Source organism: Mirounga angustirostris, unplaced genomic scaffold (assembly GCF_029215605.1).
Source record: "Mirounga angustirostris isolate CCGP_5_RB_7025 unplaced genomic scaffold, mMirAng1.0.hap1 SCAF_4, whole genome shotgun sequence".
Classification (NCBI taxonomy): Eukaryota; Metazoa; Chordata; class Mammalia; order Carnivora; family Phocidae; genus Mirounga; species Mirounga angustirostris.
Window position 1 is genome coordinate 95,184,668 of NW_026991712.1, and position 17,135 is coordinate 95,201,802.

Genomic DNA, 17,135 nt, shown 5'->3' on the forward strand with positions numbered 1-17,135 from the left:
AGAGTTGAGTAGAAGTTCTAACCTGTACTGTTCCTGGGCTGCCACAGCACAGAAATCTCCCAGACTGGCAATGCTGTCAGAAGTCAGCCTCCATCCCTCCACCTCTTGGCAGAACAGATCCTAACCCAGCCCAGATAGCAGCAGTTTGCTCTTAAGTATGACAGGGGCGGGGGGGGGGGGGGGGGCAGGTAGGGAATCAAGAGTTCACAGGGTTACCCACTCCTGCAAGTTAGTAACTGTTGACTCAAACTCACCCTATTCTGGCGCCAGGGAATTTGAATTTTTCCTAACCTTTCTTTCTTGCCATTGTTTTCTTTTGTTCTCCTCTAAGTTCTTCATATCCCTCTTGACTTGTGGAGCCTAAAACACATGCACTAACTCGAACTGACATTTGCACTTGCATGTGCTGTCTCTCTCTCTCTCTCTCACACAAACACACACACACATTCACAGTTACACCCTCATATTTACACTTTCTTAATACTGGTAGACATCATACAAGCACCAGAATTTTAGCTGAAGAAAGAATGAATAGTGCCCCTTTTACACACAGAATAGTGTCCCTCCCCATCCCATCAGATCACATAGTGGTGGCAGGGGGGGAATCTCAGACTCAAGCCAACACATAGGACTAGAACCAGCTGATGAAGTGGCCACAAAGCTTTGCACTGTCTCTTGCCTCAAGTAATTGGTGTGAGGCTCAGGTTATTTATGAGCTGGGATATAAAGGAAGAGGATCTGGTAGCAAAGCATGTGGTGGTACAGAAGCAGGTACGGACTAAAGCACCCAAGGCTCTTTCTAAATTCCAGACATTTCTCTAATCTTCCAGGACAGACTAGGGAGGTCTGAAGGAAAACCTGGAATGTGTATCCTCAACACACTTACAGAGGGAATAAAGGGACACAGCACATGCAGGTATGACGCAGGCCATAGAACACCAAATGGTCTGACACAAAAGGGGCTTCATTTGGCTTTATTCAGCAGTCCAGCCGGAAGCAGGGTTCTCCAGAGAGTGACAAGAGGGAGGGCCCCAAACAGAAGGCAGCAGCCCCTAGCGCTTACCTGGCTAAGGTTGAGTGGCTGTGCTGCGCTGGTCCCCCCGCGTGGAGCTCGACACCCTGTGGGGGTGATACAGCATCCAGATGACTGCCCACTCACTGAGGCCACTGGCTTGGTCTTACTGCTCAGGAGACCTAAAAAAGGGTCAGACCGTAGTCAGTTATGAGTGGCCTCAGCTAAAGCTCAGATGGCATCATATTCATCAGTCCACATCTGTGTGAGGTTTGCAAGAGTTAAGGTTTCATGTGTATCTTATTTCCTCAATTACATTTACACCAGAGGAACAAAAACTGTACAACCCATTTCTTTTTTGTCTTGCTACAAAGCTCCATGAAGGATCTTCGAAAGATTCACTTCAGTAAATCTTACACAGTCTCTTGTAATGTGCAAGGCACTGCTGGAAATACAAACACCAGTGGGACGCAGTCCCTACCCCCAAGGGGCCCAGAGTTTTATGTAGGAAGGGGTGAAACAAGTATAGAAATGACACTGGGAAGCTGAGTAAGATGTTGGTAATACTTAGGACATTTAGGTGTCAAAGGGGCTTCAAAAGAAGGCACGATTAGATCCTGTTGGGCACTCACTATCTTCAAATTCTAAGAAACTGCAGAGCAGTTGGATATAAGCAAGATCAGTTTCCAAGTTCTGCTTCCTCTGTGGTCCTACTAGGAAAACGGAAGCATTTATTCAATGATTTGTGGAGTAGCCTCTATTCTTTGGACCCAACAATGGACAGAGCTCCTAACGACGTTCTTCAGTAGCCTGGCATCAGGAAGTTCTGCCTTGCCTGCAATGGGACAGCTGCCCAGTTCTGAGGGGGGGAACCGCACTGAAGCTTAACATGATATCCTGAAATCAGAACCCTGTTCATGTCTCTGGCGGTAACATAATTCACAGTAAAACACTAATTTATGTCAGTACAGCACAGACAGCTATACTGACACCAAAATTTCATGCTCCCCCCTCCTTTGGTGTACAGAGTTGCCACTGGAAAACAGCTGCCTAGACAAGGACTCCATTTCCTGGGCCTCCGAGCCTCTAGGTGGGGCCATGGGATTAGTCTGCACTGTTTCCAGGGCTTGAGAGGTGTCCCTCCTCCAAACTCTTTCTTCTTTTCATTGGAGGCTGAGGATCCCTGGGCTCTGATCCCTGACACACTGCAGGCCCACCAACCAGGAGCACTAGCACTGGGAAGTCATGTGAGTAAGAAGCAAACTTCTATTATGTCAAGCCAGGGAGGTCTGCGGCTTGTTACTGCAGCTAGCATTACCTGATAACTGAACTGGGGAGCCTAAGCCCAGCATCTAGCAACAAAAAAGATGGAGGTAGCTAGGTTGATGATAAAACCACAAAAGTATTACTGCTATGACACTGGTAAGAAAAGATCTAAGTACATAGCGTTTTCCAAAAAAAAAAAGTTTGCAGTCATTTTTAATAGTATCAGTTCCTGTTCACTCTGGATTGTCAAATTTTAATCACTTGTGCCAAAAAAAATTTGCCTGTCTTCTCCCATCAAAACGGAGTACATTTCTGAGACTACAAATTCACTTTTATGTTAACCCAAACAAAATAAACATAGTAAGATACACTGATTGCCAAAAATGATTTCACATCACAAGGAACCGATTTCTGAATTAAGTAACTGGTCGCTACCATCGCTACCATATAATCTACCTAAGCAGATTAGAGCGACACATTAAGGACACACACACAGTGATGGAGAGTTCACCTGCGGCTGTGAAGATGCTCACCTGAGGCTGGGGCTGCTACAGTGCAGTCGCCAAGCTGAGTTTTCAGTGGAGGCACGATGATGGTGCGGGTGCTGGCGCCATCCCCCACGACTCTGCCGGGCCCCTCCACGAGGGGTCCACTATTGCCCCGGAGAGCACCCAGGGTATCAGTGGAATATGGGCTGCTCAAGGACGAGTCAGAGTCTGGAGAATCATTGACAGTGACATAACTGATGACATTAGACCTTGCCTTCAGGCCCGAGCTGAGGAGAAGAAAACACATGACAATTCACCCCCCTCTTAGCAATGTTTCTTTGATGATCTCTGGTCTCCCATGACGACAAGGATGATGACGGCGACAGAGTAACACTAGCAGTGGCAGACTTCTGAGTGCTTGTTATGCATCAGGCACTGTTCTTACACTACACGTAGGTCTCACTGGATCCTCACGACACTTCTATGAAGTAGGTACTATCACCCCCATTTTGTAGATGAGGAAGCTGAAGCACAGAGAGATTAAGACACTCAGCCAAGGTCACACAGGCGGTAAGTGGTGAAGACAGGATTCAAGCCGGGACAGAATGCTGCCAGATACACAGCTCTAACAACTCGTCCACGTTGCCGCTCAGCCATTTCCACTCACGGTCATTTCAATAGTATTCCCCGTATCATCCTGCTAGACTATATAAATGGTTCCTTAGTATGTCTAATCAAACTTCTCGCCATACGTTTTTTTTTTTTAAATGTTCCTTTACAAACTGAACTCCATCTTCGTAACTTTAATTTTTCCTGATTTTAAAAGAGACTTGGCTCCAGTCCAAGCAATCCTGCTGGTTTCACAACTTTTGCCACTCCATGGTCACTGTTCCTCACTGGAAAGTTCACCTTTTCTCTTCCCCAAATCCGTTCAGAAACCACTTTCAATACTTAGGTTCAAGTCTACAACCCATTTGTAAATACCATCTTGTAACTGTAAATATCATTTGTAAATAGCTCTTTTGAAGTACTTCATTCTAAATCTGCTCTTTCAGGTCATTAAACTTCATTTATATATAACTCTGCAAAGTCTTCTCAGTTACTGTCATGTGTGAATCCTACCTCCTCAGGTAAACGTGGGGTTATTCCCTCTTCTTTATGCCTAGCACCAAAGGCCCAGTGAAGAATTTAACACAGAAAAATCAAAGCAATTAACTATGTTCCCACTAAGAGAGAGGTGTATGTAACAGTTCTTAAATGTATCCACTCTCTCTTGGTTAACTGCCCAGTTAAGAACTTGGATTAAGGTGCTGAAATAAGAGGAAATTATCTGGTATTTACATTCCTCAACTTGCAGACCATACTTAAAGTTGCACCTCTTCCAAAGAGGCCTTTGCAGATTATGAAATTACAAATAACCTCCCATCTACTAACTTTTCCAATTAACTGTTGTTTATGTGCTTCTGCTATGGCATCTATTTTCAGACTCTAAAGGTCCTTAAAGGCAGGGAATCATGTCTGTGGTATAATGTGCATTGCAAGCCAAAGCAGCTAAATATTAAGCAACTTAATACCCCCCTTCTAGCGAATGTATCTGAAAAGACTGATTTAACATCGCTCAGTCATGGAAACTTGAGTGTTCTGACTCACGCATCCAAGGCCACGCTTCCAAAATACCATTTTTTAGTCCCTCCTTTCATAGCCCAAACTGGACCACTTGCCTGAAACCAAGAGTCGAAGATTAAGGTTTGGAGCCCCGAGCCAAGGAGCCATTCACCTATCTTACCTATTGGGCTTATACTTGTTGTCCTCTTCCTCATCAGTGTCACTGCGGATGGTGATGACACTCACAGGAGGGCTAGGAGTATCTGGAATGATGATTGGCTGATGCTGATCTGGGACAGGGACTAGGGAATTATAAGAAGATGTGGTACGGAGAGGACTGCTCCCAACCAGAGAATAGACTTGAGAAGGCAGAACATCCAGAGAAGACCTGTAGAAAAAGGTCACAAGAAAGACCGTTCAGTCCTTGGTCCCCAAAACTATCCATCTCTTCCCCCAGAACTCTTCCCAACTTGTTCTTTGATTCCTTTTTACCTAACCATTAAGTCAATACAACACTTGACTATAGAAGTTCCAATAAAAACTAAACGAACCGCTCTAGCCAGGGTTTCCACCAGGGACAGGAACCCTAAAATACAACATAAATTTTATTTTTGTATGCCCTTTACTCCATGGTTAAATTTCTCTCTGTAATGTTGGCAGAAAAACAAAAACATCGGCCTAAAAGACAGCCTGGATTCAAAGTGGCAGCAGAGAGAAAGGATCTGCATAACCAGGGCACACCTGGCATGCACGCCCAAGTGAAAAGGTTAGCTCACTTCGGCAGCTACTCGCTGCTTTACACCGAAAGGGTCTACACCACGGCACTCTAAATGCTGGCGACATCTCTGTCAAACTGGCAGCTTTAACTACCAGCTCTAACAGAGACTTACTTAGAAGAGACTGGAGCAGACTGCTTATTCTTCTTTGAAGGGAGAGAACTGGATTGTTGCTGTCTGACAACATGGGCAACACCAACATTCAGGGGCTGAGCAGTGGCCAGTGTCACGTGGTTAGTCAGCAAGGAGGGCTGCTGCATGATAGTGCTGTACTGGCTGCTGTGAGAGTGGGCGTTCCTGTACCAATAGAAAGACACAGAGAAGACTGAATGCCTAAACCGCTGGGAAATTAGGACCAAATAGGTATTAAAAGCAATTAAAACAACCAAACAGAGCTGCGTTTTATTTTTTAAGTTGGGCACCTGGATGACAAGGCTATAGGTTTTCATTGCATGGTTTCTAATTGCATAAGCCTGTCTTTAAATCCCAAATAAATGATTCCTGATCTCAGAATCTATTGTTTTCCTATATTCCAAGTTTTCTCATTACTCCATCTCCTAGCCCGATAAGGGTTTTCTTAAAGAATCTGAAACAGAGATACATCTCTCCTTTCCTTTATATTCTTCCCAGTCTGACCAAACCATCAAGCACTTCTACCCTAGGGGATCTACCCTTGCAAATCTCCCAGAGAAGAACACAGGGTACTTGCCTCCAGTCTGTGAGCTGCTGGCCACTGCCCATGGCCTCTGGAATCACTGCTGTGGGCTGGACAGAGTTGTGCAGAGCTACCCCAGGCAACTGTTGCCAAGTTGAAGGCAGGAGAATTTGTTGGGTTCCTCCAGGCCAAGCCTGCTGTAAGGAAACACACATAAAAAGATCCAGACTTGACTCATTCTTGGCTTTTTCTTTTGTTTTTCAGATGAAAGAAAAATTCGTATCTTAAAAGAAGTTGCTTGTAGATTGTTAACTTGCAGAGATCAAAAAAGAAAAGTCAGAGGGGCTCAAAGTTACAAGTCTTATGAATAGGGAAAGAGAACATGCTGCTTTTTCTCGGCCACCTCTGTAACATGACCACCAGGGTATTAAAGAAAAGAAGATCCCTGTGGTTAAGAGTTTCTCTCTTATACTGCAGAGTCAAAGAGTCTGAAAAGTTCAGAGGTAAGCTCTGGTTAAATGATGGAGTATCATTTTTGCAACGATTCTAAAAATACACCTAGAAAGAGTTAAGACAGCTCCCTTGAGATTAAAAATAGTAATTTTAAAATTGAAGTGCCAATCAGTTAAGACATCAGGTCAATTCAACCCATAAAACAAAGGGGAGAATTGTGCCTTTTTAAAAGGGTAGAACTTGGAACATGGAGACAGATGCAGATGACCAAAGGCCAAAATCCTTTGGCAAACAAGCATATGCCAGCAAGAGAAAGCTAACTTCATCATATACAGCCATATGATAGAATTAAATAAGGCAGTAAGTAAAATATTTCCAAAACAGATGCAGGGAGCACCATATTTTGTTTTTAATAGTTACCTAAAATATAATGTTTAACGTATCATTTATGGAAACATACTTCAACATAAAAACTAATCACTACAAGAAAATACATCATTTCTAGTTTTTAACAAGCACTTGCAATAGACAGCAACAAATATGTTTTCTAACTTTTTACAGAAATTCTGGCATTTTCTGAAAAAATGGGAACAGATTTGAAAGTTTCCTTTTTAAACTTAAATTCTACAGTACAATCACCTACAATGCTTGGGTACATATGGTTCTTTCTTGAATTTCAAACTGCAAGGCCATCAACACACTGTTTTAAAAATATTTCTGCAAGTTAACAGATCCACTTGTTACAAATACCGGTTCCAAACAAGAAGCCTTCAAAGCAGAGAAACTGCAAACACGTCTGCTACCATAAGCAGAATTTAAAACAAAATAAAACAAAACAAAAAATAAGAGAAGTATGTTAAGTCACACCATGCGTCTTTCCATAAGCCAACACCTGCACAAGACAAAGCATGTAGTTTAATACAGAGCAAGAAATAACATTCCAACGTGAGGCAGAAATCTGGCGTTCCAAGCGACGAACTGTTTTGACAGAGGAAGAACAAAAATATGCAAAGCTTAGCAAATGACTAGTGCAAACTTAAGAAAAGCAGCAAAGGAGAAGTATCAACTAACGTTCTCAAAACTACAGGTGAGCAAGTTAAAACCAGTGGCTTGGATCAATCAAATTGGAAATTTATCTGACTCCCTTGCACTCAGGTTTTATGCTCATGATACAATTAATCTGGAGGTGACAAAGGCTTTTAAACTAAAAACCAAACAAATTCCAACAGCCAAAGTATGTTTCTGGAAGTGTTTATACTCAACATGAGTCCTTGAGAAACAACAAAGGGAATTTTTTAAAAGCCCCTTCAAAAGATGTAGATATCAGTATTCAATAGTATCAATAAAGCTTTCAAATGGCTACCTAATTTTAAATTTTTAAATAATGAAATGCTGGATGTCCAATAAAACAAGTTTAGCTCCCCCAAATAAACCAAAACACATCCAAAGACCACTCTGAAGGGTACAAATCCTGAAACACACCTCGAGGTCCTATTTGTTTTTCCTATCTCTAAGCCCCATACTATTACATTTGCTGCTGTATTTAGTAACTTTTCCCCAGGACTTTTAGTGACAAAGGTATTGTATTTGCATAAGGGTTTTCGGCCATATTTTCATCTCTGTATAAAGACCTATTGGTAAAGTCATTAATTTCTCCATAAACCCCTAAAAATGAGTTCACGTTTAATCTCAACCAACAAATGAAATATGATCTAAAAATATTCTAAAGGGACCATCTTTAAATGGAAGATATAAGCTGCCACTGATCACGAGCAGCAGAGTTATCTTCATATGTTCTTAGAAGAAAAGTTAACATCAACTGATAAAGCAATAAATTAGGAGCATCTTTAACATTTCTACATGCATAAAAATTTTCGAAGCTTAAAATAGCAAATAAAGAAGGAAGCTAACTTGCCAGGGAGTTCAAATTTTGGCCATCCGGATACCTGCAGCAGAGCCGAACTAAAGGCCATTTCCTTTAATTCTCAAGGATCAGAGGGTAAGAGGGCAGAAAACAGATACAGTGTTGAAGCTCTTCTGAGACTACACCAAGAGCTTTTATCACACTAGGCTGGCAAAGAAGAATAAAGGGATCTGGCTCCTTACAGAGTCACACTGAATATCAGAGTCAAACAGTGCTTCAGCAAACGTTGGGGAGGAAAACAATGAGACATTAAAGATGTAGCAAGAACACAGCCACAAGATGGCACATGCTTCCATGCCCTCTGCAAAGACTAAGTTAAAAAAAAAACTTTTTTTGAAAAATGAGAAAACCAGAAGGAAACAGAACAAAAACAAACAGGAAAAAATAAAAAAGAAAGAAACCAAAGAAACTCCGTTAGTAACACAATCAAGTGAGGGGAATTACCAGTACAGCGGCAGTCTGTTCAACCAGCGCCGGCCGGCCGGCTGCGCAGCTCAGAGTAAAGGGCACCGCATACTGCGGTGTGATGGTGGCTACTTGAGGGTGGAGAGTTGCTACCATTAGTGGTGTACAGCTTCCCTGCAACGTAGATTAGGCAGGTGAGTGAAACAAACACGGAGGCAGGTTATCTGGATTCAGAAGGGTTCTCATTCCCCCCAAGATATTACCAACAAGTAGGAATTTCGTATCACCTAAAATGCACGTAAAACACAACTTTCCCCTTCAGCTCTGCACGGCATCAGCCCACTAGGTCAAATGTCAAGGGCCTGAGGCAATCAAATATAGGAATCCTTCTTGGGCCAGATTCAGAGGATTGGCTCTACAAAACTCAGTTAACAAAGGCATGTAGTAAGAATTCCTCTTCGTCCTACTCCCAAAAGAAGAGTTTTGGGCTTCCAAATTTCCTCTGTGTCACGGGCCACAAACATTTACACACGGAATTGAAAATACGGTATCTGTTGCTTATATGAGTCTTTCATGATTTTCTTGCCCATCTTAGTTGCATGTCCCGTGGCAGGTAGAAAGTTTTAAGGCTTTCTATAGCTTAGTTAAACACACAGAGTGAAGGAATGTAATACTTGAAGAGGCATCCTGGTATGATCCAGCCTCTCTGTCATGATATCATTCTGAAAGAGTGAGCAAAGGGGACACTAAAGGGAACAAAAGGGGAACACTTTATCTTTAGAATCAAAATGCTGTTACATGTGTATAAAAAACTAACTATATCCCACCAAGTCTGAGTAAATTTACTCAAAACACCATTTCTCAAGGTCTGGGTATTTATCCTTGTAAGTCTAAGGAAGACACTGTCAGAGCTGCAATAGTGTTAGGAATGAGCCATCATTCCTCTATAGATGTTTCCTTTTAAGTCCACGGAATCATAACCAAGAAAGATCTTACAGTCAAAGTAAATACCATCTTCTAGGACAAAATATCTGCATCTCAGTAGCACTTCCGCAATACTGAGTATCCAAGCTGCTGCGGCTTTTTTACCTGTGTCAGAACTCCTGACTGTATCTGCAGTGGCTGAGCAGCTGGAGCCTGGGGTACAATCGGCACAGCGTTATCCATTCTCACAGGGAACCCAGAATGCTTGGTTGTTGCTTGTAGTCCAGCTGTAGAAAACACCACCACAGTTAAATTGCTTTGCTAGGTCTGTGGTTTGCTTACGGTTTTTTTGCTTTTAGCTTTTCTGTTCAAATCATCCACCACCCAGGTTAGTTCTAGACATGTGACATAGGAATTTCATAGAAGTCTAGGGACTTAAGAAAAGGGAGACTGGTTTGGCTCTCTCAGGTTAAATTCATGGGAAGATGTTTGATACAAGAAGGAATGGTTTAAGGGAATTTTAAAAAAACTTTTTTTATCCTGCAACACTTAAAATGTAACACCCATCCCATTCCCATTAATAGCATATGCAAAAGCAAACAAACAAAAAACCTATACTTACTAAGTTACATTCACCTTTTAATCCATTAGGGGGGAAAAAAACTTGTATTTTTTACATGCAATCTATTAAAAGCAAAGACTTAAAATAATTATAACTTTTGGTTCATTATGACTCTTAGTTAAGAAAAAATTATCATTATTTATCATCTAAGTTACCCTTTCAGAATATTTTAAGATGTTTTACCCTACTCCTCAAAAAATTCACAATTTAGTTACACATTTTATCTTCAACTAGTATGTGAACTGAAGAAATTATAACTCAGGATAAAAATATTTAAAAAGTAGGTATTTTGGTTTACAGGAACACTTTTTTTCTACTTATTTTAGGAATCTGCCTTTGCCATTGACAGCTTTGTCTTTTACAACTAATGCACAGCTAATTTTTGCTGCCTTGCTCTGGGCACAAATGCTGAATGAATGTTTCCTCCAAATGGGAATTTCTTATTCTGGGGAAAAGAGAGGCTCAAGGCAGTTCTCCCTTTTGCCAAGAGTCGGGAAGAGAGACTTCAAAACTTTCTTTTAAACTTGCCCTATCAAAACTTTCAGTGTGGAGAATTTAAGTTTCTATTATCCACTAACAGAAGTTTCTCTAATTCACTAATGCCTGCAGTTTTGTTAAGTGGGACACAAACATTTTAATTAGAATACTTCTTCAGTGATACTTTCTAAGCTATCACCAACTAATTTCTCTTAATATTACTACCAAATAAGCATAACTCCTAAACTCTAACACTGTGGTTTTCAGCAAGTCCTCCAATTTTCCATTTCAGTGATTTACAAGTATTTTAGCAGTAAGATGTCATATTGGAAAACACAATCCAGAAATACACGAAGTAAGAGAGACTAGTAAAATTAGAATTAAAACACTATAATAATAACTTTTTAAAAAAGTGCTACTTATATAAAAATAAAAGGTAACAAATCCAGATATCCAGATTAAAAAAAAATCGGCCAGCCGTTCTTCATAAGGCAATGCTAGCTAATAAAATATCTAAGCAACATCAAAATTCTTGTCTAAATTCCCAGGACACATGGCCAACTACAAGACAACATTATTGTAATAGCCTCCTACAAACAGGAACAGAGGGCAAAGGCAAGTAAAATTTAGGAAGAAATGTTCATGATAGAAGTTCACCTATACATTCCAAGATAATAAAGTAAAAGGGACAAAATTACAAAATGATAGTTACCACTGAGTAAAATGTGTATCTATTTTGGTCAACTGGAATAGTACAGAAAGTAATATTTATAGTACTGACCTACAAATCTAACTAAATAAGCATTAGACTGCTTTCATAATTTAGGCTAAGCCACAGCAGTTAAGCTATTTACACTTGCTTCTTCAGGAAACTACAAGTGGAAACAAAGAATTAATAAGGCAACACTTTTGGAAGGTTCTCCCTGAGCCCTGAACTAGGAAATGATTCAAGCTTTAATTTTTGTTTTGCTTTTGTTGAATACAACCCGTTAAATAAAAAACCATGGAAGTATGGAAAGAACTGTCTAATTGATGAGGGTCAATTTTCTTCTAAGTATAGTATCTTGTAAAAAAAACAGATGGTGAAAGAAGAGGAGGCAACCTGGAATAGAGGACTGCTGGGCAGAAACCAGCATACGGCTGTGGCTGACAAACCAATTGACAACCTTTATAGCTGAGTTTAAATACTAAGAGGTGGTACTGTATATTTCAAAAACCCACTGCCTGGATTCAAACCCCAGTTCTACCACTAACTAGTGGTAGTTATTAAGACTTTGGGCAGATGAGAGAATCAGGTTCAATTTTCTCATCTAAAATGAGATATAATGACATCGGGCACAATGGCATTACCCACTTCCTAGGGTTGTTTGTTGAGGATGAATTAATGCATGTACAAACAGAACATTATCTGGCGTGTAGTAATACATATCAGCTATTTTCATCCTCATTAACTTAAAATCTCCTTTTGTTTGGAAATTATATAATTTGCTCTAACTCCTCAGGTTATTCAGACTTCCTAAATAGAAAAAAATTTCCAAAACTTATAACTAATTACAGCAAAAGAGTTACACCACTCTTCCCCTCTACATCGAGTCTACATTTTGTTTTATTAAGGGAACCAAAAAGTTCTGCTTCATCTTATAAATATCATCTGAGAAGCGGCAGAAGACTTCAGAGTCCCGCATCTGAAAACTGTTCCCGTGAGACTCACTTTGGAAAAGGTGAGGGGGAGGTGGGTGGCTAGTTTGCTAAATTCAGTAGAAGAATCACTCGACATACGACAACCCAAAGTATAGAATTTACTCTTATGTAGCATATGCAGAAAATTATTTGGTAAGTTGGGCTAAATATGCATTTACGGGTTTGGTATCTGCTCCTCCGCTCTCCCTGTGGTCTCTCCCTGGTTTACATCGCTATCGCTCTCCTGTCCTCCCGGTAATCTCTCAGTCTCCCCTAGCCCCTCTTTTCCTTCTGCTTGCTCCGACTCTGTCAGAAACCAAACAAACAAGAGAGTCACAGTCAATAAGTAACTGAAGTAAAAAGATAAAAATGCTACCTGCTTCTATTGTAAAGTGCTATGACAAGCCTGAATCCTGATTTATTACCACAGGGTACTGACAATGACTTTCTGTTGGGAAAGTCAAGTGTGTTGACTTAAAATAATTTAAATAATTTAACCTTTTAAATGGCTCACCATATCAATAAACACATTTCCCATATTTCAGAAAAAAAGGAACTGGACAGACTGAATTACAGAATAATGATAAAAAATGAGGAAGGATGGGAATGTGAACATTTAAATTTTATTGCAACATATGGGGTCAGAGCCTCTTTCTTCAGCTATTCTGTTCCTCTGTTGATAGAAGTTTGTAGGAACAATATGATTCATAAGCTGAAGCAGATAAATTTAATGCACTCCCCATACATGTACCTCCGCTTGTAGAATTTTTCAGTTCAATAAATAATTTTTATTTCTGAATGTAACTCATGAGGTTTCCATATTCTTAAGCATAATTTTTACATTTTAGAATAAAATTACCTTTTATTTGGAAGGCTAATTTTATTAATAGTAGAATGATAAAGGAAATAAGATTCAGTATAGAATTTCTGTTTATAACAAATTTCTTCAAGCTTAATATTTCTGCATATTGAGAGATACATACTTAAACAAGATATAGGACATTGGTACAAGGTCTCAGTGGGCAAGAAATTGGTATCAGGACAGTTCAAATAAGAAAAGTTAACTGAACTCCCATAACGTGTCAGACAGTAGCATAATTAGATACATAACCAATGTAAAAAGGGTAAATCCACGTTGTTAATTTCAGTTATTTTCATATTCAGAGACAGAGTTTAAACTTGTCAGAGATCAAAATTAAACAACTAGATACCTACTAAGGAACTGCCTAAAGCAAGATCTGTGGCTCTGATATGATACCATTTGATAGAGGAGATTCCCCACTTACTCTGAAAAGCAGGTGGACATACTATAAATGTTTGTTGGAACGGATCTGTCTGAGTGCAAATTTGGGTGGTTCCAGGCTGCAAGGACACGCCCTGCTGGGCAACTCCAGGAACTGGTGCTGCAGACGATGGGTACAAAGCCGACTGGTAGTTTAGCAGTGAGACATCTGAATTAGCCAGGGAAAGAGTAGCAGCTGCTGCAGTAGAACTGGAAGCTAGAACACTGGCCTAAAAACAAAAGGATTATAGCTGTATACTGGCATAAAGTGGAAATAACAGTATTTTTACACATGCAGAATCTACCCAGAAAAACTTAAAACAAAGTTTTAAAATGTAGTATTAACTGTCCCTGAAATAACTCTCTGCTTAAGAAATCTTCCCAATCTCTAAATTTAAGGCATACTGTAAGGTTGAATAAGAAAACACAGAATAAAAAACAGTCCTGTACTGAGGACAGCCTCAAATAGACCCTTACCTCTTCCTTCTGTACAAAAAAGTTGCTGGATGTGAAATACCACCAAATCTCCTTTTAAAAGTAGACCTAGCTAAGATATTAGGAAGCTCACATCTTCAATAACAAATGTAAATATCACCATTTGGCAAACAAATGCAAAACCACTCTTAAATTACTGGAAACACCAAACCGAACTCATAAAAACAGTGAGTAGATTGGTGGTTGCTAGGGACAGGGCAGAAGGTGGGAAAGAAAATGGGTGAAGGTAATCAAAGGGTACAAACTTGCAGTTACAGATGAGTAAGTTCTGAGGATCTAATGTAGAGAAAAAAATTCTTGGAAACACCCTTCAACACATGTAATGAGACACATAAAACCTTACCAACAGAGAAAGTCAGTGGCTAAAGTCAGTACAACTAACAGCAGTAGGTAGTACAATAGCTATGGTCCCTTTATGGGACTATGCAAAGACTGTGAGGGCCTGGATTAGGCCTTTGTATTTAGTTTTTGGCGGTACATGACTGGTAGGTATCATCAGTCCACCTGGTCTCCCATCACTTTTGCTATGCAGGAAATTCATAAGAAGCAACAAGATCACCAAAGCAAAAACTGGTTTCTTTATCTCAAAACTGTACTCTTACTAGTTTCTACCCCTCTTAGGTTTGAGTTTCCAAAATCATTTACTAAATACCTGATTGTGCACTGTATTAAGCTGGTTGCTGAAGCTCATGGTTAGATTTGTGCTTGTATTTGGGGCAACGTGAGTAGTGAAGGGGCTCTTGATCTGACTCACTGTATCATACATGTGAACCCTCCGCTTGCAGATCTCCATGTTCTGAAAACAGGACTTAACACTGAAAAAAGAGATTAAAGATTCAGTAAAATGAATGCTGAGATTTAAACAGACAACAAAAAACTCAAGATGAATATGGATCAACATTTTTCCCCAAGTATATTTAGATAAAATGAATCCAGAGTTTTTATAACCATAAAGAGAAGAAACACACATCTTATTTTTAATCTCACGATTTTTTCAATGAGAAAGGAAAGCATCAGTGAGCAAAATATGAAAGTACCAAGGCTGCTGCTCATGTGATTGTTCTGTTTAGCTGTTAAGATGGTAACAATACTGGACCACATCATGGCAAATGCCCCAGACCATACTCACTGATTGCTATGTGGAAAATCCAGAAGGTGGGTCATTGTCACAAACTGATGGTTAAGAGTTTTCAGAGGAGTAATTCTCTTATCTGCATCAATTGTTAGCATTTTTTTTAACAGATCGATGTATTCTCTTCGATCCGCCTTCTCTGCCAACATATCTGTTCCCTCCAAGTCTGTGGACATATTCACCTTCCAAGGAAAATTTAGAAATATTATACTTCATGACTTAACCTTTAATGCTGATACTATGCATATGAATAATAGATAGATACAGATAATAGATCTCAAGAGAAAAACCTGAGGAAATTCTTTTTATTACAGAAAAATCATTTTCACAAGTGGAAACTCTTCTTATGCTGTCTAAATAAAATCTTCAGTTTGGTAGAGTGTGTTGGTAGAAAAAAGCTGAATGAGTCTTTTCATTCAAAATTTGGACGAACAAGTGAAAGCAATTATTATTACTTAAATATAAAAATTTCTATTGTTGAAAAGATTAAATGACATAATAAGTATAAAGTGTTTAAGCAGAGTTTGGAACACAATATGCACTCAATTAATGTTAGCTCTTAAGTATTTATTTAGCAGAGAAAATGGACAGTAAAGAAATCTTCAAAAATAGTATTTCAAAATACTGACACACAAAAAGACCAGTTAAGCAAAAGCAAGGGAGAAACACAAAATTCTTTTTTTTTTTTTAAGATTTTTTATTTATTTTTTATTTATTTATTCATGAGAGACAGAGAGAGAGAGGCAGAGGGAGAAGCAGGCTCCCTGCAGAGCAGGGAGCCCGATGCGGGACTCGATCCCAGGACCCTGGGATCATGACCTAAGCTGAAGGCAGACGCTTAACCATCTGAGCCACCCAGGCGCCCTGAAACACAAAATTCTAAAAGTATCCTTGGTTAGGATTCAAATGTTCCTTTAATACATGGCAGAATACTAATGAACTTTTATCTCTAAAAAAATGAAAACATATAGAAGATAACAGATTGAATCCATTTTTAATATAACTAATCAATGGAAATGTCTCTGATTAAGAGATATATAAATACCTGGCTTCCTGAAACCTTCTATACTCACCTGAGCCATGTCATCTAAACAATTAAAAATGTACTTTCGAGCTTCTTTTGATTTGATTCCAGTCTCCAATTCATGTTCTTCCGGTGTCTATAAAATATAGATTTAAAAAAAAAATTCCATCTGTTATTTTCAATGTTTTTTTCTAAATTAAAGCCAAAAATACAAAGAAACAAGTGTTGTCACCTTGCCAATCAGAGATGGCAAACATGAAAGTAATTTACAGCCAGAAAATCTTCTGGTGGATGGACGGGACCTGGATATCTGGCCACCCTTTTAATAGTGCTAAATTAAATGTGGAAACAGTGATCTAACACAGTTCCTGAAGGATGTCATGTAAGAGGGAATATTACCATTTTTCTCTTAAAGCTACTTTCAAATGAAATGATATTTCAAATGCTAACTATTAAACAGGTTCAGGGGCAGAGATTCACAAGGTTACTCAAATTAGTCAGAGATCTCTCAAGTTAAAGGAGTAGGATCAGAAGTAAAAAGCAGGCATTTGTTTCATGAAAATATATAAGGCCTTAACATGGGGAGTTAGAAACTTATGTTATTTTCTCATATTTATTGAGAATTCTCTAAAAAACAGTCCTAGCTAAGTTACTCTAGTTCTTCCTGTGACTTAATGGTGAGCACTATTTTCCATACCCCCTTCTCAGCTGCTGGTTCAAATATACAAAATAACCTCAGACAACTGAATGGTGTTTATTTTTTTAGCTAAGGATCAGGTCAAAGGGGTACAATTAAATAATTTTTCCAAGTACTTCTTCCTGCAAACATACACTGCCACCACCACCACCCCCTTTCCTTCTTCTACCTCAAGAATTTAATAACTAAAAAGTTGGGAGTGAAGAGTACAGGAATGG

General features: G+C 39.4%; 1 protein-coding gene across 8 annotated transcripts in view; it reads right to left on the reverse strand.

Moving 5' to 3' along the window:
- HIPK1 (homeodomain interacting protein kinase 1) overlaps positions 1-17,135 on the reverse strand; it is a 49,204-nt gene that overhangs the window by 4,926 nt on the left and 27,143 nt on the right. For 2 of the 8 annotated variants that reach the window (XM_064588597.1, XM_064588598.1), the window contains 13 exons: positions 16,270-16,356; positions 15,194-15,378; positions 14,717-14,879; positions 13,574-13,799; positions 9,674-9,795; positions 8,624-8,758; positions 5,857-5,999; positions 5,262-5,444; positions 4,553-4,759; positions 2,812-3,053; positions 1,064-1,194; positions 292-360; positions 23-120 (listed from right to left, as the gene is read on the reverse strand). In XM_064588597.1, coding sequence (XP_064444667.1) covers positions 23-120; positions 292-360; positions 1,064-1,194; positions 2,812-3,053; positions 4,553-4,759; positions 5,262-5,444; positions 5,857-5,999; positions 8,624-8,758; positions 9,674-9,795; positions 13,574-13,799; positions 14,717-14,879; positions 15,194-15,378; positions 16,270-16,356 — 1,991 coding nt within the window. Of the gene's footprint in view, positions 1-22; positions 151-254; positions 361-1,063; positions 1,195-2,811; positions 3,054-4,552; positions 4,760-5,261; positions 5,445-5,856; positions 6,000-8,623; positions 8,759-9,673; positions 9,796-13,573; positions 13,800-14,716; positions 14,880-15,193; positions 15,379-16,269; positions 16,357-17,135 lie in introns of those variants that run through there. The other 6 variants (XM_064588599.1, XM_064588600.1, XM_064588603.1 and 3 more) reach the window with 6 other exon arrangements.